Here is a 24,920-nt window from a genome sequence, read left to right on the forward strand (position 1 = left end):
GTAAACTCCCGTTTCGGCACGGGCCTCCGTGCAACAGAATTTCGGTGGGCCTAATGAAAGTGTGCCGCTAGTACTACACCTAAAAAGGGTTGGTAGGCAGCTCAGATTGTCATGTTTGCACTCTAACTATTGATGGTGCAGGACATCACGGGTGGTCTTCACTTTTGCCCCGCCACATTGCAGAAGTTCATGGAAGATACAGTACGACACACATTCTGGAATATTTTGCGGAGGGATAAATGTAGAATACTGCTGTTGGTTCTTCTCTATTCATTGTTATACCTAGTCCGAGAGGCTGCTATGGAAAGTGACTTCTTTGCGTCGTTTCACCCAGAGGCCAATGTCACGGACAAACCGTCGTGCAGCACCTACTTTCACGCCGTGCTTGACGAAGAAATCCGGGTCTTGATCCTCGTGTACTTGCATGAGATCGAGACAATTCTCGAGAGTCACATCCCGTGCTTTGTTGATACTATCTCGAAACATCTCGTTGCTCGCCCGTGATAGCTGCCATTCGGCATATTCTTCCACAGCGACATCAAGCGGCCCGTGGATTATGATTGGTTTAGGATAGCTGGACTTGGCTGGCGTAGCCTCATTTGCTGAAAGAGGAGGTGTCGACTGCTGAGATGTTCTAGCTGGAAGGAAATTGTTGATATTGATGGGAGGGCACATTGAAGCAATTGCAGAGTTATCCGCGGCCTTCTTATTTTTGTCCACTCGCTGGTTCTCCTCGGCATAGAGCTGCTCGCGAACACTGTTAGGAACGTCATCGTGCGTCTCGAGAACTCCACCTTGCTCCACGTATTTAATAAGGGCCTTAAGATGGTGTGTCTTCAACCTATGGTGCCTCTTCCCCTCTGGATCTTGCCAACAGTATTGTCCTTTATGGCGACATGGAGGCCTAGGGCAACGCATAATACGGTACACATCGCGCCAGACCGAATGTTGGCTGGAGACCTGCTCCGCGTCAATCTGAGCTTCTCGGTTAGTGAGCATCCGTGTGGTAACCGATGACTTCCCTCTCTTATCGGTTCTAGGAGGACGAGGCCTAATATCTTCTATGTAGTTAATCGATATCTGAAGCCGGGTCTTCTTGCCTCGATGGAACAGATGGCCCCACGCTAGTAGCTATTTCTCCACCGCTGCCCAATCAACGCTAGTGCCTTCAAAGTGTTTGTCAATGCCCCGTTGGGAGGTATAACCTGCCTATGTAGAGTTGACCAGCTTGATGTACCATAGTGGATATTTTTGAGACATGATACTCGTTTACGTGGGCCTGTCCATAGAAACTTGACACCAGCCACGAAGATCCGTTAAAATTATATATATCTGTCAACCTAATTGCAAATCATCTTAGGCAATTAACCGAATAGATCTTCTTAGTTCCCTGATTTTATTCCAATCCATTTCAAACTTGGTGCACAAAGTAGCCTTGAGAAATGGCACGTAAAAACGCGTTTGCTCCACGACCCAGAGCCTCCAATGACCCTGGCTGCATTTGTTTACGTTCAGAATCGTCAATATCGCGTTGCAGAAAACAGAAAAGAGATCTATCAACTTTCCACGTCAATAAGGGCATATAAAGCGCGAACATGACTGGGCTTGTCAACCATCATCCTATCCTCAAGTCCCCTATCAGTTTCTAACCCTAGCCTAGGTAGCTCAAGGTATGTTTTGCATCACCATCGATACCCTTTTGATATACTGATACCAGGAAACAGTAGCATGGTATCTATACCTAATCCGTCCATGCGGAGAACGCGTGGCCTTCCACGTCGAGATTATAATGCTCTATATAATGGCCTGGTTTCGTCACCTTCGGAGTAGTCTGAGGAATCTACCTTTGAAACCGGACGCCCTTACTCTCCTGAGCCTTCCCCACCTAGGAACACCGAAGACACGCCTCGGACGAAGCAGTCTTATTCTTTGCTTAGCTCTTCGCCCTCCCCGCTTGATCCTGCGTTTTCGGAAAGCAGGAGCAATACTAGTAGTCCGCACCCGTATAAAAGACGAAAAACCAAGTCGTATTCTAGTTGGACCATTGAGCACTTTTGGACTATAGATCTGGATAGCACTTGGTGTCGGCAGGGTGGCCCACTGAAAAAAGACCGACTGCTGATTTGCAAATATTGTAGCTGGTCCTCTAGAGATTCGTCGCGCTATGGTTCCACTTCGAATTTGTTGGTGTATCTCTAGACTAAGCATCGTATTAAGTCTGGGGCCGACTCTATCTTCTTACCCGCGGTCGAAGGAGGCCTTGACTGGTTCTTGGAGTCGCCGAGAAAGAAGGTTGGCGTTGAAGAAATGCTAGTCCGATGGGTCATTCGAACAAGATAACCTTTTATGGTGGTGGAGTATCCGACTTTTAGGGCCCTTATTGAAGTAACAGGGGCTTCTTTGCCCATTAAGACTGCTGATACTCTTTTTAACCGAATCAAAGAGGAATTCTATTTAAGTAGGGCTTACGTGAAAGAGGAGCTTGCTAGGAGTAGCCGCATACTCGCTTTGTCTCTTGACGTTTGGACGTCGGAAAATCAGATTGCGATAATGGTTATCCTTGGCTATTGGATCACCCCCGATTTTGAAAAGCGAGATGAACTTCTCGAGTTCACCGAGATCAATGGGCTGTATTCTGGAGAGAATCTAGCGGAAGTTGTATTGAAGATGCTCGCCGAACTGGACATCGCGCCAAAGCTCCTGACCATTATAGGAGATAATGCGGGCAATAACGGGACGCTCTGTGATAGCCTGCATGACTAGCTCCTCAAGAAGTATGATAATGACGATGACCGCTTTCGCATTAGGCCTCTAATGCGATTCCGCGGACGACCGAGCTTTATTCCTTGCCTTGCCTATATCCTTAATCTGATTTGCAAAGATGTGTTAGCTTCTCTGAGGGCTGGTTCGGCTCGAGAAGCAAAGGCGATCCTGGACGATATAGCCATTTATACTAGCCTAGTATTTAACTCTATTCACAGCACGAAAGGAGTAATCATGAAAATACGACTTCTGACGCTATGGATCGCCCGTAGCCCATAGCGCCGCCAAGATTGGAAAGAAGTATTACCTGGAAAACAAGTCAGTTATGATGTTGACACCCGATGGAACTCGACGTATATCATGATTTAAGATACCCTTCGGCTACAAACTGAGAAGGGGCAGTTTGTGCGGATATATCTAGAACTCCAGGCCCTCTAGCTTACCGATGACGAATGGTCGACACTTTAGTAAGTAGCCAAGATCCTTAAGCCGTTCTAGGACCACACAAACTCCGTTTTAAAGGCATGCCCAATAATTGTGGAAAGTCTACCAATTTACTAGAGCTTGGACAATTTATTAAATGACGTTCGAAATGCGGAGGGAGATTTTGAAGACGTGAATATTGAAATACGCGGTGCGGTGGAAAGAGGCATTCGGAAGATGAATAAGTTTGCTAGAAAAATGGACGACAACCTTCTTTACTATGTGGCTTCCATATTGGATCCGCGTATCAAATCGTCTCTGATTGTGTCTTAAATGAGCGAGCAAGATTCGGGGCTTATCGTCTCGCAAGTGCGGGAATTTCTTAAGAAAGAATACCCTCTAGAGCTATTTATATCGTGTGAAGTTGACCATCCACGTCCAGCGGGGATGTCGGAAACAATATAGAGAACTCTGCGCAAAGTCTAGCCATCCAAAGAGGCCTCTTTATCGGATATTGATAAGTACTTGGATTCCCCGCCGGTCAACTAGTCCCACCACATGATCGGCGATGCGGACGTAGAATAGGTCCTAAAGTGGTGGAAGGCTAACGCCTTTAATTTTCCACTCATGGCAAAAGCCGCTCGCGATTACCTACCCATCCCTTCGGTAGAGGTCGGGATTAAACGCGAGTTCAGCAATGCTCGAGATGTCTTGGGCCTCCGAAGGCACCGTCTGAACGCGGAGACTATGCGATGGCTAATGCTATTAAGAGGAAAGTCTTAGACGCATCTCTTCCATGACAAGCGCTCTATATACTCTTTTCAAGACTGAGAAACACCCAACATCAACAGGCTGCAGAAGATGAGAGGCATGAGCAGGCATACAAAGCGAGATAATGTCATTCTCTTCACATATTTTGTCGAATGTAGGTGTCAAATGAGATGAATGTCCATCCAATATCAACAACACATACTTCCCTTTCCGTTTAGGAAGATAGGATAAAAAGTGCTTTTTGAGCCAATCGATACCAATCTCATCACTTGTCCATCCATTCACGCTTTTATTCAGACTCCAAAGCGGTGGTTTTGAGAGCCAGCGCTCTAAAAAGTCCTTTCCTTTGAAGATGAGATATGGCGGAAGCGCAACACCTTTAGCACCTATACACTCAATCACAGTGACCCATTCTCGATTCCCAGGCTGTAAAACGCCTCTTCTACCATGATATTCAGCTGAGGTGATGACTCTTTGAGTCGAATTGATTCCCATTGCAAAGCCAGACTCATCAAAATTATAGATATCATCAGATGTAATACCATATTTTTGGATTGTGGTTTCAACAAGGTAAAACCAGGATCCGATCACCCGCGGGTCCTCAGAAAGGGCTCTCTCATAGTTGTATTTACGAGAAAGGCGAGACGAGAGAGTTTCATGTCTCTTGACAAATTCTGTGGTCCAATTTTGCCAACTTTTGGAGCGGGATCGGAGGGTGTCAGTTCACGCGATCGGAGCAACAAATTGGCCATATCGCTCAACATAGCATGCGTGAGAGCCGCTCCTCGAGAGTCCATAGACAGCAGCCAATTTTCCATGGACTTTTCCTCCAACACTGTAAATTTATGGCCGGAGGGGCGAGATTCATTCCAGAATTGTCGCCCTTTGATCCTGTGCTTCAAGGTAGAAACTGGCACGTTAAAAGCACGTGCAGCAGCAGCGGCAGACGCATATTGACCATCCTTTATAGCTTTGATAGCTAATAAGAGGGGCCCCTCTTGCTGTACCAATTTTTGAGATTTTTGAGAGCGTATTGGTGGCATGGTTAATGTTTAAAGGTAAAGATTGTTATAGAAGCGATTTTTTGAGACTGTCGCTCGGGCGACCGGGAACCATGTTATAATCAGCTATATTAGTCAGCGGACCACAGGAACTGGCTGTGGTGAGACTAAAGAATACCAGACAAGTACACATACGTGACCCATACCATTGGTACCCCGAGGCAAGCTGTAATAGTAATCCCACATATTTAGCCTGCCGTAGCGCAGAGAGAGAAATACCAGACTGTTACGCCTGCGAGATTCTATTGGTTGCTTAGATTACGGTCCAGTTCAGGGTCCGATATGATCGTTTGATCACGTAACTAGTGACGTAAGTTTTACGTATTCTGAGCATTCTGCTTATGACGTTTTCCATTCCATGAGATCCAAGTTAACGCTATATTGTACTCCTTTAATCACCGACCCCAGTAGAGCAAACGCCGACTTGTGTTTCACAATATCTCTCACTCACAGCCTGCCTCTTATTATGGGGGATTCTTTTTACGATGGAGTTATTGTTGGAGCGGGTCCCGGCGGACTAGCCACTCTTGCAGCATTGCTTGATGCTGGCCTCAGCAAAATATTATGGGTTGATGTCACTTTCGAAGGTGGAAGGCTCAATCAGCTATACCGGGAAATATCATCGTACGTTTTCTTGGTCCTTTTAGCAAAATCTTACTGAACGATCCAGTAACACGAAAACCGGCATCTATCTAGATGCAGTCTACTCCTCTGGCGCTTGTCGGTCGGTCATTGCTTCCACGCCTGCTCCAAATGCGATAACTAGGCTTGAAACCATGGATAGAGACTCAACGTGCCAGCTCAGTCTGGCCGGAGACATGATCTGTATGCTGAGGGATGGGTTCTTCCGACGTCCCGAGGTAGAACACATAAAAGGCATGGTAGACACAATGTCTCTTGATGTAAGTAGTTGACACATTGCCCCATCTATGAATAACTATGGGAAATTTTAACGACAACTCAAGGGGGACTTGTGGACCGTCTCAGCATCCTGTGGACGGGTCACGACCAGACGTGTTTTCCTCTGTACCGGCTCTCATCCGAAGCCTGCCACCTTACATCTGCCTTTCAACCCAAAGCTTAAGGTGCTCGATCTGGATGAGTGTATGCGACGTTCTCACATTCCAACTATGTTTCCCAGGGATTCGAAATCAGTTGTGGCGGTCATAGGAAATTCCCACTCGGGTATTTTGTGCTGCCAGAACTTGTATGAATTCTCGCAGTGCAATAAACGAATTCTGAAAGTCTTTAATTTTCGGCGTCGACCCATCAGATATGCCAAGTATACTAAACGCGGTATTGTTTTTGATAATTCAGGTCTCAAGGGAAGAACGGCAGAATGGGCTAAAACCGTCATGGAAAGTGAACCAGACCCAGACATGCTTGAAGAGATCGATTCTGGCAAAGATCAAGACTCGGTCTTTCGGAAATATCTCCCTCAATGCACACACATTGTATATGCAATCGGATATATTTCGTCGCCTTGGCCGAAAATTTACGTCGAAGGGCGCCAGAGACAAGAAGAGCTTGAATTCGACATGCAAACATCCGGCTTTCACTTTACGGACAAATCCGCAAGAGTTCCAGGGCTTTATGGGAATGGAATTGCTTTTCCAGAGCAAGTAAAAGATCCCGAAGGTAATATAGAGGCGGCAGTGGGGATTACAAAATTTTTCAGTTTTGCAGAAAGGACAAAGGAAAGTTGGCTGTATGTCCAATGAGAGGTGGTATACGGTACAAATCAACTTTGATCTTGATTTGAATCCAGATCAAACGACTTGAAAAAAATTCTTTCTCGTATCACCTTCAAATGCCAATTGTGAATCGTTTATGCCATGGTTCTTGCTCGTAGCTATAGATCAACACAAGATAGACAACTTATTCGTCCTCAAAGCTCATCATATGCAGCTAATTCTGAGCGCACTTTAATTACCTAGATAGGGTAGAATGACTCAATAGTTAGTTCATGCAACTACTCAAGAACATGATGGATCATCTCTCAGACCTATTGTCGAATTTGGAGTAGAGTCGGGTCAGGCTCATCGTGAAGGAGATAGGTAGGGCTTCATTGGCCTCTCTACATTTAGGCACATATTTATGGCTTAGTGTAGTAAGTACCTATCGAGCTTTATGTCGCAGGTATAAGGATATGGTTTGCTTAAATACGACAGATTCCTCAGAGCGGGCCAGTTAATATTTGGGGTGGGGGGTTATTTCTAGACCTTGACACAACCCGCGGGTTACCCATCACGGGTCTACCCAAAACCCGTAATGGGTCGGGTTCGGGTCTGCGTCTTGAACCCGCGGGTTGGGTTCGGGTCCTAAGCGTCAACCCGTCCGGGTTTTACCCGAACCCGCGGGTTTATAAACAGTGCAAACAAGCTGGATCTCGTGGCGTGCATAATTTGTGCAATATCAAGCTGTATCTTTGAGTATTCTAATTACGGGCAAAGCTGCAAGGTTGCGAGGAATCAAAATTCATTTCCATCGCTTATTAGCCTAGTATTCTATAAACTGATCATCATCACATCTTGGACGCTTTCGAATCCTCCCTGAAACTCGCGTTTGGGTGTCTGGAAGGGGAAAATTTGCCTCATCATCAGACTCCATATTTCCTTGAGCTTCTATGGTATCAGACACTCTACTTTGCTGCCGCTTTCCTCCAACACACTGCGTGGCAGTCTGAGCGAGAGCTTGACCTTGAGATTCCATTGTGTCATCTTCTTCATCGTCGCTGATAGGGTCAAGAGTGTCCTTAAGGAGACCTGCATCCTTCTCTTCCTGGATCGCTTCAATCTCTTGATGCGAGAGATATTCCTCCTGTAGAGCCAGATCTTCGGATTCTATATCGAACTTTGTTGTGAATTTATACATCATAAGTTCCTGGATTGTTGTTGCGCGTAGTGACCCTCGACGGTAGTGGCATATATCACGGGCAGAGTTAAAGAGACGTTCAACGCCAGCACCAGTCGCCGGGATCGAGAGAATATCCCGCGCGAGGCTTGCAAGGGCTGGATACTCGTACTGATGCTCTTTCCACCAAGCTCGGATCGACTTTGGAGTAATTGTGCCTATACTGGAGGTCAGTAAAGATGCATCAGTATTTAGAATGTACAGTACCGACCTGCGTCAAGATATTTACTCAGCTCATCTTGCTGATGTGCTTGTGTTGACGCGCTTGGCTGAATCATCATGTCGAGGTTGATCTCGCTTCCCTCATCTTCACTGTCCGGATCCGGGGTCTTCCCACGACTATTTTGATATCGTTGGCTGTAAGGCTCAAAGTATCCTACGCAGCTCTCCCGATACCGCGAAGCCCAGTCTACATCCTCTTCTGCCCAGTCCTTGAAGAACTGGAGCTTGTGCTGTGGGGCAAGGATCGTTCCAATTGCCAAAAGATCACCGTGGATATCGTCTGTCTTGCTATAGTAGTATGCAAGCTTATCCTTGGCCGCATAAAGGGCAGCGAGCATGACCTTCTTCCACGGCACCTTCTTTCGTTGGAGCTGCCCAATCGACTTTTCCAGATGGTCAAAAAGCATGTTGAAGATGCCGAACACTAGATGAAGAGTCCTATCCTTTGTCTTCGACAGTGCGGTGGTGAACCTGAAAAATGGCCGAGTAATCCACAGGAGGTAGTCAATCTGACGCCATTGCTCCTGATCCAACATCAAATGTGACTGTCCATACTTTAAGCAGTACTGATCAAAGATGAAACGTAGCCGCTTAGCACGTCGAAGCATTAAAAATGTTGAATTCCAACGTATCCGAACATCTTGGATCGGTACAAGCTTAGGCGCTTCAGTCTGGAGCTCGCAAAATTGTTCTCGGCGCTGCGGGCTGGCGTTGACAAAGATCGCTAAGCGCCGAACCTTGTAAATGTTTAGTTAGCTGAGCACCAGTAACGTGGGGTTGACGTACTTTATTCAGGGTATCAATGATCGCTGCTTGCTGCGGTCTGTTGCGGGGAGACTGTTCTTGAGGGTCGTACCAGTCTTTCTGCGCAAGGTCATTTTTTGGGTCCGCTTTCATGTGCCCAAGAAGCTGCTTTAGACTAAGCTGAATTACATGGGCAAGGCAAGGGACTCGAATGACTGTGATCCCCTCACCAAGGTTGAGCGATTGGATAGCGTCTTGGATGCTTTCCATCAAGGTATTGTTGTTGGATGCATTATCCGTGGTGATTGCCAGCACTTGATCGGCAATCCTATGCTGTTTGAGGAGATCCATGACAACAACACTAAGGTTCATACCTGTATGTGTCCCGGTCAGAGGCTCAAATCCAAGAAGCATCTCCCGATAGTCCCAGTTGTCATCAATAAAGTAGCCAGTGACCGCCATAAATGCCTGCTGGAACGGAGAAGTCCAACAATCTAGAGCAAGTGATATCTTGGCCCCTTTTGGCAGCCTAGACAGAGCTTCACGCTGACGAGTAGCGACGCTCGCACTAATTCGACGCCGTGCAGTCTTTGGACTGAGAAGCTCTAGTCTAGAAGTCATACGCTGAGCCATCGTAATCAACTCGCAAAATCCAGGATGGCCCAGTAATCGAAATGGCAGTTGAGATTCGGTGAGAAAGCGAATTTGCGCTGCTTCCCAGGAATCCTGCGAGATTGCTGCCAAACCCGAAGAGGACGATCCCTACATGTAGTCATGCAGTTAGTGCGTGTTTTGAGTTGTTAATCTCATACTATCGTACCTGTGGTTGCATAAAGTCCTTGATCCCTAGTGTCATCTAGTCTCACCCGTCGGCCACGGGCTGTCTTCCGTCGTAGAATATTACAAGCGTCCTCTTTTATCTATTCCCAGTAGGATCTAGGTGGATGAGTCAGGTCTTATTTTGTATCCTTAACCACAACACGATTGTTCAATTTAACCCTCCACTCGATCTGGTAGTGGATACGCTCCGGAGATTGTTCATCCCATGCACTTCTATCTGCACGTTCAACCATAGGATCAAATCTTTGCTGGTCGGATAGATGTTGATGCAAGGGAGGTGAACATTCACCAACTATGTCCTCGGGATCGGGTGAAGGGCAGATTACTGATGGTGTCTATTCACGGTCTAGGTAACCAGGGGTGGGGGCATATGAGGGGGTCCGTTCCCATTGATCAGGCAGCTTAGGTCGGTATGCATCATCATCATCGTTAAAAGGAGTGTAAGTCATCCCCCTAAGGCAGAAGATGCCACTGAGGAGTCTGTTAATATGGTTGTCTGTTAGCTTCCACCAAACGTGGTACCAAGAGTCAAGAAGAGAGGACTATGGCTGACAGGCTGAGTATTAGGATAAACAGGTTCATGAGTAGTCTGCAGGTACAGTAAGCAAGTAATATAAGTCACTATTTGCAAGGTCTGGTGCCGAGTAAGCCCCTAGACCGTCACTTGGACATAGGAGTGACAGAGGGAAGTGATATATCGCCAGGTTCACGAGGCACTCACAAGCTCACGTGTTTGACATGTTTGCATATCCATGAAAAATTCCAGCTCCCTTGGGCCGCCAATACAGTTATGAGATAAGGTACCGTATTTTTAACAATATAAACTACGGTATGGAGACTGATACAGGAATATAGATATTCCGCCGCTATTCCTAACACAGTCTAGCGGCTCTTGGCGGTGGGCCTAGATAACCAGTCAAAGAATGCAACCACTACACTCTTCGATTGACTTTCCTGCCCCTTACGCCAAGTCGCACTAGTCTATATTGGGTGATATTTCGGTAATTGCATGTGTATTTTCTCGTACGCGGGTCACGTAGTAATTTAAGGCATGTATTGGTTTGTATTTTAAATACATCTGACACCTCCATGCCCCTCCCCCGACACAGCTTTCCTCGGCAGGCGCAATTGACAATCAATCACGAGTGGTTCAGCCAAAGATGGCTCCAAACCTAGCTCCATCCAAGCATGAGCTTATCTATGATATGATCCATAGTGGCGAACTATCTATAACTCAGATGGCACAGGCCGCTGGTTACAACAAGAGCACCATCTCGAGAATCTCTTCTAATATAAGAATGTTTGGCAGCGTCAAAGCACCGCTAGTCAAAGGCGGGCGACACCATAGTATCACACCATTTATGCTCGAGGCTTTGTGCGACTATCTTACTAAAAAGCCTATACTATATCTGGACGAGATGCTGGTTTTTCTGTGGGACGAGTTCGCTCTTTAAGCAACGAAATCGAGTGTTAGTCGCGCCCTTAAATCTAAAGGCTGGTCAAAAAAGACTACTCGGGTCAGGGCACGAGAACGTAACCTTAACCTTCGGGACGAGTACCATCATTTTATCTTAGACTTCAAGTCCTACCACCTTGTCTATGTTAATAAATCTGGATGTGATAAAAGGATTAGCTTCCAGCGAACGGGTTGGTCCCCCCTTGGTACCGCACTAGTTTAAGTATCGAAATTTCATCGTGATCAGCGTTATCACATTCTGCCTGCGTATGCGTAAGACGGCATTATTTTGTCTCGAGTGTTCTAGGGTTTAACTGACGCTTCTGTCTTTAAGGGTTTCGTCAAACAGCTTCTTTAGCACTATGGGAAATAGCCCGAGCCGAAGTCTGTGCTAGTGATGGATAACGCATCCTTTTATTACTCGGGCAGGATAGAATAGATATGCTCAGAAGCTAGCGTAAAGCTAGTATACTTGCCTCCATATTCTCCTGATTTGAATCCTATTGAGGAGTATTTTACTAAGCTGAAGGCCTTTATTAGGCGCAATTAGCAATCCTACGAAGAAAATCTAGAGTAAGGATTCAATAACTTCCTCGAATGGTATGTTAATATTGTTGGTGCGAGGGAGAAAAGCGCGGAGGGACATTTTCGGCACGCTGGCCTAGCTGTAGAGATATAGCGCTACTGCAGAAGCAAAGTTCGGGACTAACCTCACCGGCTGACTAGAACAGATTCATTTTCGGGCATTATTGCGAACCACATTATATTTTGTAATTCGGCGACATTCAAGATTCGTAATACATAATTTCTTCGACATTATAATGTCATCGTACTAATTTCTAATGAACTGATAGGGTATCTAACCACCCGCCAAGTTGTAAGTCTGCAAGATATCCCAAATGTGTCGATCCATCTTCTCTGACATCTAGCTCCTCTATATCACGAAGGACCCTCTTAATATATTCTCTAGCGCCGCTAAGTTTCATAATGAGAGCAATGGCACAGTGGACATCAAGAAGCCGGGGCGATGGCGGATCTACCATGCGTTGAGGACTTAGGGTCAGCGATCGTGTAACGGGAAACAAGGGGTCACGTAAGAAAGGGCTGCTTTCTATCGAGTCAATCTTATACTAGTATCGTGTGCCAGTGCGTTCGAAATAGACCTGAAATTCGCCGAATAACCAGTAGTAGTCCAGCGTAAGAGTGAGGGCGTTCATGGGACTGTCGATTTTTGGTCCATCAAGAAGATAGATTATTCCGGGATCGAACATGTCCAAGATCCAAAGAGCATTTTTCTTTGAATCGCTCTAGGCAGCACATTAGCATCTTCAAAATACCAATCACAATAAACGGACATACCAAATCGGTTTCACCAGAAGCTATTGTCGTCAGATAATGAGGGAGAATATGGGCAACCTCCAAGTATTAAAATTAATCGCTAGACTCATCCTTCAACAGGTTCCCGTCATCGTCTGCACAAGATTCCGCATTTTCCGCGAAACGCTTTCTGGCTACTGCTCTATCGAATTTTCGAGACAATACACAGCGGTGGCGGTCGCGTAAAAGACATTTCTATCGTAAGACAGATACACGCTGTCTCGTTCCAGTCAGTGTTGAGCTCTACAGCGATAATAATGACGTGGGCGTTGGTTGTGGTGTCTTGACTGATGATGCTCTAACTGCAATTGCGAATTAGTATATACTAACCGGAGACTAAGCGTATGTATAGGGGATTCACGAACGGGGGAGGAGGAAATTATCAACGACATATTCAGCAAACTTTTCTAAGCCTTGGTGAAGCTTGTTTATTTGTTCTGGTTCCCATGAGGAAAATCCCTCGAAGAATACCAAGGCGTGAGTAATATCAGAATCAACGGCATGTCCTTCATCCGAACACAGGTCCTCATAGATGTATGAGAGGAAGAAAGTCATAAAGGTATCCGGTGATGTAACGTGCTCGAGAGTAGCCTGGATAAGAGCCGCAGGCCGATAGCCTTTCCGAACGGTCTTCTCGGGGCCATAATGCCGTACAAACCTTATCACCAGGTTCCTTGCCGACTCGTGCTGTGGTAGCGTTAATGCTAAGGGTATTGAAAAGTCCAAAACCCCCTCTAGAGAGGACTGGTGGCGGTGAGTCGCCATCGTTGGGAACCTGCGAGCCTTGGGGTGAGGGCGAGGAAGATGGTGGAGGAGGCATGTGATGAGCTGACTCATATCGGCTTTAACGTCGGCCCGACAAAATCTCCCACAGTAACGGAGACGCAGCGAAGTGCATCATACGGGTGCACCAATAGGATCGATAACAGGTCTACGTTGGCCCCACTTAGCAGGTCTCACATCCAGTGAGGACTTGAAGTGAAACAATACTGACATTATTTAATGGCGGGTAAAAGTCTTCTCACAATAGTGACATGGATTATGTCAAGTAAACATCCGACAATATCTTCCCTACTGTACAGTATGTGTGTGTGTGTGTAATTCATTTTATACAGTACAGTAGGATTTGTAATTAGTTTAGCATTCAAACACGCATGCTTTGTTTCTCGATACGTACCCGAAACCACGCTAACCCATATATAGCCAATCAGGTAAAGAAGGAGCCGCAGTATAAATTACAGTCCAAATGGGGTTGGATGGGGGTCTTGTATGCTTTGCTCTGTATGTATATACATACCTACCAACATGTCTAATGGCTGTACAGTGGTTGTACTGGTAGCCTGAATCCCTTACTCCCTAGGCCCCAGCACAAAAGCGAACTGCTTCGAGAGAGGTGACACCCTCCAGCGTGCAAAGAGCTGCGCATTCTCCACCAAGATCCGCTGCAGCATCTCGCCCCTCTCCTCTGCACCAGGCCACACGCCCTGCTATATGCGTACATACGGCCCAATGGTCCCCAATGCCTCCTTTGCCCACCTCCATACCTCCTCCTCGCCAATTCTCCCCTTCTGCGCCATCTGCCTCTTCAGCTCCCCTATGAAACGTTCCCTCTCCAGCCTGTCCTTCACGGCAGCCTGCATGGCCGCTCGTGGTATATGTGACCGGATGGACAAGTCCAAATCATCCATTTCCATATCTTCCAGTCCTAGTTCCAATGTCTCCTCCACCGCAACAGCGGCTAGGAACTCCACCTCCTCCTCACTTCCGACCTCTGCCTCCCAACCCCTCTACCGCGCCTGCTGTCCAATCCCTCCATTGGGCAACCCGCACCACATCACCTGCTCCGACTCGCCATCTCCCTCGGCAACCACCCCCTCCGATTGCTGTGCGAGGTACGCTGCTTCCAACCCATGTATATCACACTTTCCCTGCGCAACCAATATCCCAAAGCCATTGGGGCCCCACGCTGCCCGGGAAGCTTTGTTCAGCCGAGATGAAGATGAATCAGGAGTAAAATAGTCAAGCCAGAAGCGCGCATGTGACTCCGAATAGGGTTGTGCGCCGGGGTAGGCTGTGTGCCGGCGTGTCATGGTTGCCTCCAGCGTGTTGAGGGCTGCTGCAGTAAGAGTCACGAATGGCAGAAAGGGCTGCCTGCGTCGCGTGCACAAGACAGTGTAGGCCCTGTGATGGTGCGTGAATAGCGCTCAATTTCGGGTCGCATATCCATGAGGACCTAAACCATCAAGTTGACTAGGCACAAATTGTCCTATTCTCCATCCATGCCAAGGACTTTTTAGATCGCCACCCATATGAAAATTCATTTCCTAAGCTCAGTATTAGAATGCGTAGTCGGCATCGTAGCTTGGCCAGTTTGTCGTGATGATTTAGCATAATGTAAACCACACGCGTTACATAGAGTTCGGGGACCGTGGGGGCCACGGCGCCATTCTGGTGTGTGCCCGCGATTGCACATCTGACAACTAAGATTGCTCTGCAGGATAGGTGTAAATTGAATGTCGGGATAGGCTTAAAAATCTCATGGGAGGAAGAAAATCGACTTACTCTGTGCCGCTTTTGTCGTCTCCCAGAAACGCCAAAAGCTGTCTTGTTCTCTTCAGTGCGTGTAATTGCCGTCGAAGAGACGGCCTCATCCGCCCCCTTTGACACATTTGCAGTTCTCTGGGAATTTTGCTGGAAAAGAGCCTGTTCCCTGTTCAATCGTATGATCTCGTCCCGGATGTGATTCAATGCATTATGTTTCTGTTGTTCCATGCTCAACAAAGCGTCTATCTCGGACACAGATGGCCTCGAGGCAGATATGTGGGGTTGATTTGGTCGATTCATTGCGGATTTATTTTGCGCAAATGATAGGGATCGTATGCTCATGGTTTCGACCTGTGCGAAGAGTTCTCATTAATTAGACGTGACCGAAATAGAAAGGCATATTGGTTTTTAGCCATTGGGTCCATATTCGATTGCGGACCGGGGTGAAGAAGGATTCCCTTACCACGTTGAGAGACATATGCATATGAACGAGGCGAGGATCCCGATCCATCGACCGACCGGGATTGCGCAGAGCCGGCGGAATCTGGCTTATGAAATTCCATGCATTTACCTCTGTGGATGATTGGGTGGAATCAATCGGAAGATGAGAGCATCCCTGCTGTGCCAGTTCCGGTGGGAGAACTGACGCCCTTGCTTGATGTCTAACATAAGTATCTGCTAAAGTGTTCTGCTGGCACGACTCAAGTTTTGAGGCATGAAATTGGAAGACCTGCTCGCTGGGGCAAGAATTTGCGATGAATTGGTCGGAAGCACAAGAGACTGGCGGCGTAGGAAGACTTGGCTTCGGTAACAGTGCGTTTGCTGGGACGGATTTTGATAGGACGGAGTGAGAGTTTCCAAACAAATCTTGAATAGATGGCAATGGTCGTATCGGTAAGTCCTCTCGGCTAACACCATCAGCTGTGGGAACTGTTGGGGAAAGGGCCATGTCTCCAGAGCGACAGTAGGAGAACGCAAAATCTTGATCAAGAGAGTGCGATGCGAATGTTCGTTATCCACACATGTAGAGAGGGCATTTGTATCCGAGTGACAATGTGTTGAGTATGGATCTGCATTCTCGCTGCTTCTCAGCGGGAACCAGAAATGAGGTTAAGCTCGCAGCGCAAGGCTATCTTATGAGGAGAAAAACCAGACGTGTGCCGACATCCGCGAGTGGGGCGTACGATGAAAGAACCCGATCTGGTACTTTCAAGCTCACGTTTTATTGGTCCGATCATGCGGGTGAATCATCCCGATTTGGAAAGAATGAATGGTCTCAATAGCTAGTGGCTAATAGCACGGCTGATCCTCCCCTGGTTCTGACAACACAACAGAATACCACTGGAGACAAGGACTTACAAAAAAAAAAGCAACACTACTTGGGTTCCAGAAGCTCGCCGTGGTGCCAATTCTACTGCTAATACTTGGAATCTTACAAAATATGAACGATGTCGGGTTTCCAAGGATGATGACGTCGATCACATCATCAACATAGTGCGATCGAGATCATCAACTAGCGAAATACAGCTCGAGGTGAATGGCGTTCTCAAAGGGAATAACTCCTCTCGAATTGCGACATGAGTTGTGCAGAGTGCCTCGACAGATAGTCTCTACACGGGTTACTGATGCTTGTCCAGTGTTGTTGCACGTTTAAAGCTCCTTGAATCTTTTGACACGATGGCAGTTGTGCTCAATATCTGCAGAATATGAATGAAAATGTACCACGAGCAATCATCTAGATACGGATTACACGTTCTTTGCGTAGAACAAGATCGTTGGGCATGGTAGGGTATGAAGGTGTGTCGTAAAAATGCTTCGCTAGAACACTGAGATAATCCTATATCGTAAAGATCAGCCCTGTTATGAGAAAAAGAGTTATTTGTGGCTAAGCCAAATATGGCTTAATGCGGTTTCGGGTACGGGCTGAGAAACGAAGTGTGTGTGTCTGAGGGGTAAATTGTTTTCGAATTCTACTATACTTGCGTGTTGTGAAAGGTCTTTAGAGTGAGCTTACAATTTTCGTTATGGTATTATGATCGCCGAAAGAAATTACATTTCATTCCGGACCTATGCAAAAGGATAAATGCAGCATGCCAGTGTAGGCTGTTCTCTAAATAAGGCACACAAATACACCTAGACTAAATGAATATTTTCGTTGCAAGTCATTTCTTTGCGTAGTTTGACCCAAAGGCCGATATCACAAACGAAGCGCCGGGCGGCACCTACTTTCACGCCGTGCTTAACAAAGAAACCTGAGTCTTGATCCTCAAAAATCTGCATGAGGTCAAGACAATGTTCGAGGGTCACATCGCGTGCTTTGTTGATGTTCTCCCTGAAAGTCTCGTTGCTCACCCGCGATTGCTGCCATTCAGTATATTCGTCCACAGCGACATCTAGCAGGCCGTCAACCACGATTGATTCAGTACAGCCGGGCCCGGTGGGCATGGCGTTATTAGCAGGAGGATGTATCGAATGCTGAGATGATCCTGCCGGGAGGACAGTGATGTTGATTGAAGGACACATTGAACCCATTGTAGAATTCTCCGCGGCTTTCTTTTTTTTGTCTAGTCGCTGATTCTCCTCGGCATAGAGCTGCTCGCGAACACTGTCAGGGACATCAGCGTGGGTCTCGAGAACCCCACTTTGCTCCATATATTTGACGAGGGCCTTTAGATGGTGTGTCTTTAATCTATAGTGCCTTTTTCCCTCTGGGTCTTGCTAGTAATATTGTCCTTCGTGGCGACATAGAGGCCCGGGATATCGCATGACACGATATATATCGCGCCAGACGGAATGTTGGCCGGAGACCTGCTTGGCGTCAATTTGAGCGTCTCGGTTAGCGAGCATCCGCGTAGTCACTAAGGACTTTCCTCTCTTGTCCGAGCTAGAAGAAAGTGGACTACTGTCTTCTATGTAGTTGATTGATATCTGAAGCCGGATCTTCTTGCCTCGACGGAATAGATAGGCCCACGCTAGTAGCTGTTTCTCTACCACTGCCTAGTCAACACTAGTACCTTCAAAGTGTTTGTCAATGTCCCGCTGGGAGTTTACCAATAAGACCATATCTGTATCATCTAGTCTCACCCGTTGGCCACGGGCTTTTTTCCATCGTAGAATATTATAAGCGTCCTCTTTTATCTCTTCCTAGTAGGAACTAGGCGGTTGAGTCAGGTCTTGCTTTGTATCCTTCACCATAACTCTATTGTTTAATTTAACCCTCTACTCGATCTGGTAGTGAATGCGGTCTGGAGATTGTTCATCCCATGCGCATCTAGCCGCACGTTCAACCATAGGATCATAACTCTGCTGGTCGGACGGATGTTAATGCAAGAAAGGTGAATATTCACTACCTATGTCCTCGATATTGGGTGAAGGGCAATTTACTGATGGCGTCTATTCGCGATCTAGATAACCGGGGGTGGGGACATGCGAGGGAGTCCGTTCCTATTGATTGGGTAGTCCAGGTCAGTAAGCATTATTGTAATCGTTGAAAGGAGTGTAAGTCATCCCCCTAAGGCAGAGGATGCCACTAAGGAGTCTATTAATATGATTGTGTGTTAGCTTCCACCAAGTATTTATAGGGCGTAAAGAAGAGAGGACTGTGGCTGATAGGCTAAGTATTATGATAAGCAGGTTCATGAGTAGTCTGTAGGTACAGTAAGCAAGTAATGTAAGTCACTATCTACAAGGTCTGGTGCCGAGTAAGCCCGTCACACAGTCCCTTGGACATAGAAGCGGGAGGGAAGTGAAAGGTCGCCAGATTCTCGGGGCTCTCCTAGCTCTGGTGTTTGACTAGTTTGCGTTTCTATGGAAAATTCTAGTTCCCTTGGATCTCCAATACAGTTACGAGACGAGACGTCGTATTGTAATGGAAGTAAATCACGGTATCAAGGCTGGTACAGGAATATTAATATTCCGGGTCTATCCCTAATGTGCTCTAGTGTCTCTTGGCGGTGGGGCTGGAAAATCACTCTAAGAGTGTAGGCAGTTGCACCGGTTTCGGGACATACTGTAATAAGGCATGAACAGTAAGCAGCCATTCAGGTGCCACGGCTAATGTTGAAAAAGATCGGCGGTTATACTGGTAGAATACTGAAAACCTGGGGCATTGTTATCACAACGGGACTGTACAGCCCTTGGCCACGACAGATAGGTATTTGTGGTAGATCGACTACTGTATTACGTGCGGAAGTGATAGCCTTTTTGTGCCACGTGGCGAAAATACCGATTTCCCGTATCGAGTGAGTAATGACGGGACGGGCCGCGATGCGAACCCCTGATCCGCCCGACCGCGATGAACGCGAGGATTCGCCACCGCGACTGTCGAGACCGAAGCGCACCACCAAACCACCGAAAAACTATGCTCGAGAGCAAGAGATCGACAACGAGCAGAGGAAGACGCGACCGCTACCAAAGAAGAGAATCGAACCCGAAAACCAGCCTGACGTGGCAACTTCGGACGACTCCGCGACCGAGAGCGACGACCTCGATGTCAGCAATCTGCTGCAAGAGATCGCCAAACTCAGGAGGGAGATCAGACTCCGCGATGAGATACATAAGGAAGAACTACTAAAAGCCCAAGCAGAGGTTGGTGCCGCTCTCGCCGAGGTCCGACACGAGCTACAGAACCTGACTGGTGGACCCTTGACACCGCAATGCCACTCCGAGGCATGCTCTCAGAACAACCATGATGCGATTCTCCGCGAGATTCAATCCTTACGCGAAGAAATCAGCGTCCCCGCTCCCACGAGTGCCCCATCCTATGTAGATGTCGCGCGCACTCCTCCAACCAGTTACCCAAGTAACATACGGACACTGTCAACGCTAGGCACGACACCGACCACCTTTACCGAAACTTTGTACTGTACGATAGACACCTCGAAGATGACCGAAAATGAAAATAAAAAGATATCCGCGGGCTCAATCAGGGCCGCAATCGAGAAAGAGATCCGAACGATGGATGATCACACCCACTAGCGCTGCCGCGCGGTCACCGTGAGTCTAAGAGACCCCAATCGGATTAGGATTACGTGTCGTGATGAAGCCGAGCACCAGCTGGTCAAGAAAGTGGTGGAAGAAAAGATTGGAATAGGATCCCGGGTGCTCCGGGACGAGCTCTACCCGATTAAGGTCGATGGCGTTAAGAGGGCTGCGGTGCTGGATGACAACCATGCTATTCTGGCTGGAGTAACCGTAGCACTGAGTGAAGAAAACGAAAGTATAGTTGCTAAGATAACGTGGCTTAGCAGCAAGGAAGCCGCGAAGCCATATGGCTCGATGGTCGTGTACCTCACTAAAGGCTCCGACGCGCGGAGGCTCCTAGCTGATGGAGACTTCCACGTTGGAGGGGAATCCAGGACAACCAGCGTCTTTGAATATCGGCCACGACCGATGCAATGTTATAACTACTAGGAGATTAGTCACAAGGCATTCTAATGCTGGAAGACCCAGAAGTGCGTAAAGTGCGCCTTGGAGGGTCATCACCATAGTCGCTGCGATTAAGAGGTTCTAAAGTGTGTCCTATGCGGTGGGCCATATAAGTCGTTTAGCAAGAATTGCTGGAAGCTCTACCCACTACGTTATGAATAAGACACTTCGAATAATCCAATTGAATATAAGGAAGCAGGGTGCCGTGCATGAAAGCTTAATAAACGACGAATAAACCAAGGACGTAGTGGCGTTAGCGATTTAGGAACCCTAGGCGAGGAGGATTCAGGGACGACTCTTAACCACCCCGATGGGACACCATAAATGGACGAAGATGGTTCCCTCCACCTGGAGGGAAGGCAGATGGGCGATCCGGAGCATGCTTTGGGTCAACAAAGATATAGAAGCGGAGTAAGTAGCCATTAAGTCCCCGGATCTGACGGTAGCGGTCATCCGACTACCCAAACGGCTGATCTTTATAGCATCGGTCTACGTCGAAGGGGGAGATTCCTCGGCTCTGGATGACGCGTGTGGTCACCTGAGAAGGGCAATTGCGATGGTGCGGCGAGATACGGGCGCGGTGGTGAACATCATGATTATGGGAGATTTCAACCGCCATAATCAACTCTAGGGCGGAGACGAGGTATCCTTAGGAAGACAAGGTGAAGCGGATCCAATCATTGACCTCATGAGTAAATTTGCTCTAAGTAGCTTGCTCAAACGAGGCATGAAAACATGGTATGGCGAAGGATAGTATGGGGACTACGAGTCCATAATTGACCTCGTCCTGGCCTCCGACAATTTGACAGACCTAATGACTAAATGCGTAATACACGGGACTGAGCACGGTTCGGATCACTGGACGATTGAGACGGTGTTCAATGCACTATGGCTAGCCCCGAAACATCAGGAACGACTTCTTCTGAAGAACGCGCCATGGAAAGAGATTAATGCTAGAATCGCGAGCACCCTAGCCACTACTCCGTCGGAAGGCACAGTGCAGCAGAAAACCGACCAACTAATGTCCGTAGTCTTGGATACAGTGCATACTTTAACTCCAAGAGCGAAACCATCGCTACACGCGAAGTGGTGGTGGATAACCGACCTGACATAACTCCGCTACATATACACACACTAGCGCAATCGCGCTCACTTGGAGCGACGGGCGGGGCGAAAAATACCTTAGCTCGAAAAGATAGCCCAGGATGCGGCAAAACAATACCATAATGCTATCCGCAAGCAAAAGAAGAAGCACTAGAATGAGTTTCTCGCAGACAACGACAATATCTAGAAAGCCGCTAAGTACCTGGAATCGGGAGAAGACGCGGCATTCGGGAAGCTACTATAACTCGTTAGAGCAGATGGGACTACCACCGCTAACCATAAGAAGCAAGCAGAAGAGCTATTATCTAAATTCTTTCCCCCTCTACCGGACGTGATTGAAGACGAAGGGACGAGACCACAGAGAGAGCCAGTGAGGATGCCTACAGTTAGCATAGAAGAGATCGAAAGATAGCTTTTTGCTGCTAAATCATGGAAGGCACCAGATGAAGACGGTCTACCAGCGATAGTCTGGAAGATGACATGGCTGACTGTCAAGCACAGGGTTCTCGATTTATTCCAGGCGTCACTAGGAGAAGGCGCGTTACCGACACAATAGAGACACGCGAAGATTATACCGCTCAAGAAGCCGAATAAAGAAAATTACACTATTGCAAAGGCATGGAGGCCAATCTCGCTCCTCGCGACGCTAGGTAAGATACTGGAATCGGTGGTTACGGAAAGGATCTCGCACGCTATAGAGACACACGGCTTACTCCCGACCAGCCATTTTGGAGCCCGAAAGCAACGGTCCATGGAGTAGGCGCTTATGCTATTACAAGAGTAGATCTACACCGCGTGGCGTGGCCGACGGGTATTAAGTTTGATTAGCTTCGATATCAAAGGCGCCTACAACGGTGTGTGCAAAGAACGACTACTCTAGAGGATAAAAGCGCGAGGCATACCAGATGACTTACTCTAGTGGGTCGAGGCATTCTGCTCAGAGCGAACGGCCACTATCCAGATCAACGGGCAGCTTTCTAAGGCCCGAAGATTGCCCTAAGCTAGCCTACCCCAGGGCTCACCCCTATCTCCGATCCTATTCCTTTTCTTCAACGTAGACCTCGTGCAACGACAGATCGATAGCCAAGGAGGAGCGGTCGCTTTTATGGATGATTTTACCGCATGGGTGACCGGGCCAACCGCGTAGAGTAACCGGCAAGGAATTGAGGTAATTATCAATGAGGCGCTCGATTGGGAAAGGAGAAGTGGAGCAACTTTTAAGGCGGAAAAGATAGCTATTATACACTTTGCTCCCAAGATGCGTAAATCGGACTATAAGTCATTCATTATTAAGGGATAGACGGTTGTACCTAAAAGCCACGTTAAGATCCTGGGTGTCTTGATGGACACGAGACTGAAATATAAGGAATATATGGCGAGGGCCGCGTCCAAGGGCCTGGAGGTAGCGATGGAGCTTCGGCGACTTCGCGGCCTTTCCTTAGCAACGGCGCGGCAGTTATTTACATCAACGGTGGCGCTAGTTATAGACTACGCCTCTAATATCTAGATACACGCGTGTAAGGACAAGGCCATGGGGCCGATCAATCGAGCCCAAAGAGTTAGAGCACAAGCCATTATGGGGATATTCCTTATAGTCGCGACCAGTGTAGCGGAGGCGGAGGCCCATATTACCACCGCGCGGAACCGCTTCTAGAGACAGGCCGTGAAGATGTGGACGGACATACATACCCTTCCTGAAACAAACCCACTCCATAGAGGTACAGACCAGATCAGAAAGTTCAGACGATATCATCGCTCGCCGCTATACCAAGTGGCAGATGCGCTTAGGCACATCGATATGGAGACACTAGAAATAATTGACCCGTTCACGTTAGCCCCATGGGACGAACGCGTACAGGCTAACATTAATGGACAATATGAACCTCAGACTAAAGCGGGCGGGTTGATGCAGATCGCGATCAGCAGCTCGGCACAGAACGAGCTGGTGGGATTTAGAGTCACAATCGAGAAATGGCCACCTCGAAATCGAAAATTGAAGCTTAAAACGTTTTCCATTACATTAGGCGCGAGGGCAGAGTAGAACCCGTTCTCTGCGGAGCTGGCAGCCATGGCACATATATTGAAAATGATAGTAGGAATCAAGGACTACAGGACTATGTTGCTCACAAGTAACAAGGCGGCGGTGCTCACGCTAAGGAACCCCCGACGATAGTCTAGCTAGGAGTTTATTTATTAGATGTACAAGTTGATAAGAAGGTTACGGAGGAATGGAAACCGTATTAAATTCCACTAGATCCCTACTACTAAAGACAACAAGCTATTAGGGCTGGCTAAAGAACAGGCCAGAACTACAACACAAGAAGATACTCTCCCATAAGAACACGTCTCGAGGATGAAGTCAACAACATTAAACATCGCACGGTCCTAAGCAGTCCCCAGTAGTGAGCTACCAGAGAAAATAGGAAGACATGCAAAACGAGTAGATGCCGCACTACCAGGCAAACACACCCAGTAGTTGTATGATCGCCTCACGTGGAAAGAAGCGAGCGTACTAGCCCAGCTCCAAACCAGCATAGCTAGGCTCAATGGGTATCTCAATCAAATCAATGTAGCAGAGACGGATGAATGCGATTGCGGACAAGCAAGAGAGACCGTAGAGCACTTCCTCTTCCAATATCGGAAGTGGACGGCGCACTGGACGGAAATATTACAATGCACGCAGACTCACCGAGGAAACATATCCTTCTTCCTGGGCGGAAAACAGCCTTCTAATGATCAGAAGTGGACGCTAAACCTAGAGGCAGTACAGGCCTCCATACGTTTCGCCATTGCGACGGGCCGACTCGAGGCCACTTAAACATATCGACTAACATAACCCCCACCCCCTTCTTCTAACCCTACTTACCCACCACCTCATGCTACACATGGTAGACGCGCTTCAACTACTGAAGATAGGATGTTGAACACTTGGAGAAGCACCTTTAAGCCAGCCTACTAACCCACTTACTAACCCACGAGAAACTCGCTACGACACTACTTTCTAGAACTATTATATGTTATCAGGTTTTATGTATAGGCTTTCAGGAGACACAGCACACACAGATGGACATATATAGTAGATCAGTAATAGTTGCCCTTTCGGCTCAGCCGCCGGGCGTTAATGAATTGTTTGTTTATTTGTTTGTTTGTAATAAGGCATACAGAGGGGTGTTTAACGATCATGCAGCTAAGAAGCCCAGTATCTGATCGCCGAGGTAACGAATTTCACTAGCTCCACTTGCTCGCTAGAAAGTTTGATCGTTTCCAGGGACAAT

At 47.5% G+C, this 24,920-nt stretch overlaps 12 protein-coding genes across 12 annotated transcripts; 6 read left to right on the plus strand and 6 right to left on the minus strand.

Moving 5' to 3' along the window:
- Window positions 1-282: 282 nt before the first annotated feature.
- On the minus strand, window positions 283-999 carry N7503_006507 (uncharacterized protein; the record flags this gene model as incomplete). Its single annotated transcript, XM_057066054.1, has 1 exon — window positions 283-999. One exon carries the CDS (start codon window positions 997-999, stop codon window positions 283-285), a length of 717 nt encoding a protein of 238 aa, XP_056921523.1.
- A 1,347-nt stretch (window positions 1,000-2,346) lies between these two features.
- On the plus strand, window positions 2,347-2,763 carry N7503_006508 (uncharacterized protein; the record flags this gene model as incomplete). Its single annotated transcript, XM_057066055.1, has 1 exon — window positions 2,347-2,763. The coding sequence occupies one exon, from the start codon at window positions 2,347-2,349 to the stop codon at window positions 2,761-2,763; it is 417 nt and encodes a 138-aa protein (XP_056921524.1).
- A 1,188-nt stretch (window positions 2,764-3,951) lies between these two features.
- Window positions 3,952-5,000, minus strand: N7503_006509 (uncharacterized protein; the record flags this gene model as incomplete). Its single annotated transcript, XM_057066056.1, has 2 exons — window positions 3,952-4,620; window positions 4,653-5,000. 2 exons carry the CDS (start codon window positions 4,998-5,000, stop codon window positions 3,952-3,954), a joined length of 1,017 nt encoding a protein of 338 aa, XP_056921525.1.
- A 2,517-nt stretch (window positions 5,001-7,517) lies between these two features.
- Window positions 7,518-9,753, minus strand: N7503_006510 (uncharacterized protein; the record flags this gene model as incomplete). The annotated part of the gene is made up of 4 exons (XM_057066057.1): window positions 7,518-8,089; window positions 8,143-8,890; window positions 8,940-9,659; window positions 9,718-9,753. The coding sequence occupies 4 exons, from the start codon at window positions 9,751-9,753 to the stop codon at window positions 7,518-7,520; spliced, it is 2,076 nt and encodes a 691-aa protein (XP_056921526.1).
- A 2,570-nt stretch (window positions 9,754-12,323) lies between these two features.
- Window positions 12,324-13,335, minus strand: N7503_006511 (uncharacterized protein; the record flags this gene model as incomplete). The annotated part of the gene is made up of 3 exons (XM_057066058.1): window positions 12,324-12,500; window positions 12,553-12,572; window positions 12,936-13,335. 3 exons carry the CDS (start codon window positions 13,333-13,335, stop codon window positions 12,324-12,326), a joined length of 597 nt encoding a protein of 198 aa, XP_056921527.1.
- Window positions 13,336-13,919: 584 nt separating this feature from the next.
- On the minus strand, window positions 13,920-15,342 carry N7503_006512 (uncharacterized protein; the record flags this gene model as incomplete). The annotated part of the gene is made up of 5 exons (XM_057066059.1): window positions 13,920-14,054; window positions 14,115-14,357; window positions 14,409-14,686; window positions 14,737-14,803; window positions 15,133-15,342. The coding sequence occupies 5 exons, from the start codon at window positions 15,340-15,342 to the stop codon at window positions 13,920-13,922; spliced, it is 933 nt and encodes a 310-aa protein (XP_056921528.1).
- A 1,905-nt stretch (window positions 15,343-17,247) lies between these two features.
- Window positions 17,248-17,766, minus strand: N7503_006513 (uncharacterized protein; the record flags this gene model as incomplete). Its single annotated transcript, XM_057066060.1, has 1 exon — window positions 17,248-17,766. The coding sequence occupies one exon, from the start codon at window positions 17,764-17,766 to the stop codon at window positions 17,248-17,250; it is 519 nt and encodes a 172-aa protein (XP_056921529.1).
- A 1,614-nt stretch (window positions 17,767-19,380) lies between these two features.
- N7503_006514 (uncharacterized protein) lies at window positions 19,381-20,091 on the plus strand (the record flags this gene model as incomplete). Its single annotated transcript, XM_057066061.1, has 1 exon — window positions 19,381-20,091. The coding sequence occupies one exon, from the start codon at window positions 19,381-19,383 to the stop codon at window positions 20,089-20,091; it is 711 nt and encodes a 236-aa protein (XP_056921530.1).
- A 458-nt stretch (window positions 20,092-20,549) lies between these two features.
- N7503_006515 (uncharacterized protein) lies at window positions 20,550-20,776 on the plus strand (the record flags this gene model as incomplete). Its single annotated transcript, XM_057066062.1, has 2 exons — window positions 20,550-20,590; window positions 20,629-20,776. 2 exons carry the CDS (start codon window positions 20,550-20,552, stop codon window positions 20,774-20,776), a joined length of 189 nt encoding a protein of 62 aa, XP_056921531.1.
- A 2,211-nt stretch (window positions 20,777-22,987) lies between these two features.
- On the plus strand, window positions 22,988-23,299 carry N7503_006516 (uncharacterized protein; the record flags this gene model as incomplete). Its single annotated transcript, XM_057066063.1, has 2 exons — window positions 22,988-23,125; window positions 23,153-23,299. 2 exons carry the CDS (start codon window positions 22,988-22,990, stop codon window positions 23,297-23,299), a joined length of 285 nt encoding a protein of 94 aa, XP_056921532.1.
- A 15-nt stretch (window positions 23,300-23,314) lies between these two features.
- On the plus strand, window positions 23,315-23,778 carry N7503_006517 (uncharacterized protein; the record flags this gene model as incomplete). Its single annotated transcript, XM_057066064.1, is given in 2 exon segments — window positions 23,315-23,652; window positions 23,670-23,778. The coding sequence occupies 2 exon segments, from the start codon at window positions 23,315-23,317 to the stop codon at window positions 23,776-23,778; spliced, it is 447 nt and encodes a 148-aa protein (XP_056921533.1).
- Window positions 23,779-24,089: 311 nt separating this feature from the next.
- On the plus strand, window positions 24,090-24,463 carry N7503_006518 (uncharacterized protein; the record flags this gene model as incomplete). Its single annotated transcript, XM_057066065.1, has 2 exons — window positions 24,090-24,154; window positions 24,178-24,463. The coding sequence occupies 2 exons, from the start codon at window positions 24,090-24,092 to the stop codon at window positions 24,461-24,463; spliced, it is 351 nt and encodes a 116-aa protein (XP_056921534.1).
- Between the last annotated feature and the right edge of the window lie 457 nt (window positions 24,464-24,920).

The sequence above is a fragment of the Penicillium pulvis genome, assembly GCF_028828015.1.
Source record: "Penicillium pulvis strain IBT 33274 chromosome Unknown contig_3_segment0_segment0, whole genome shotgun sequence".
Taxonomy (NCBI): domain Eukaryota; kingdom Fungi; phylum Ascomycota; class Eurotiomycetes; order Eurotiales; family Aspergillaceae; genus Penicillium; species Penicillium pulvis.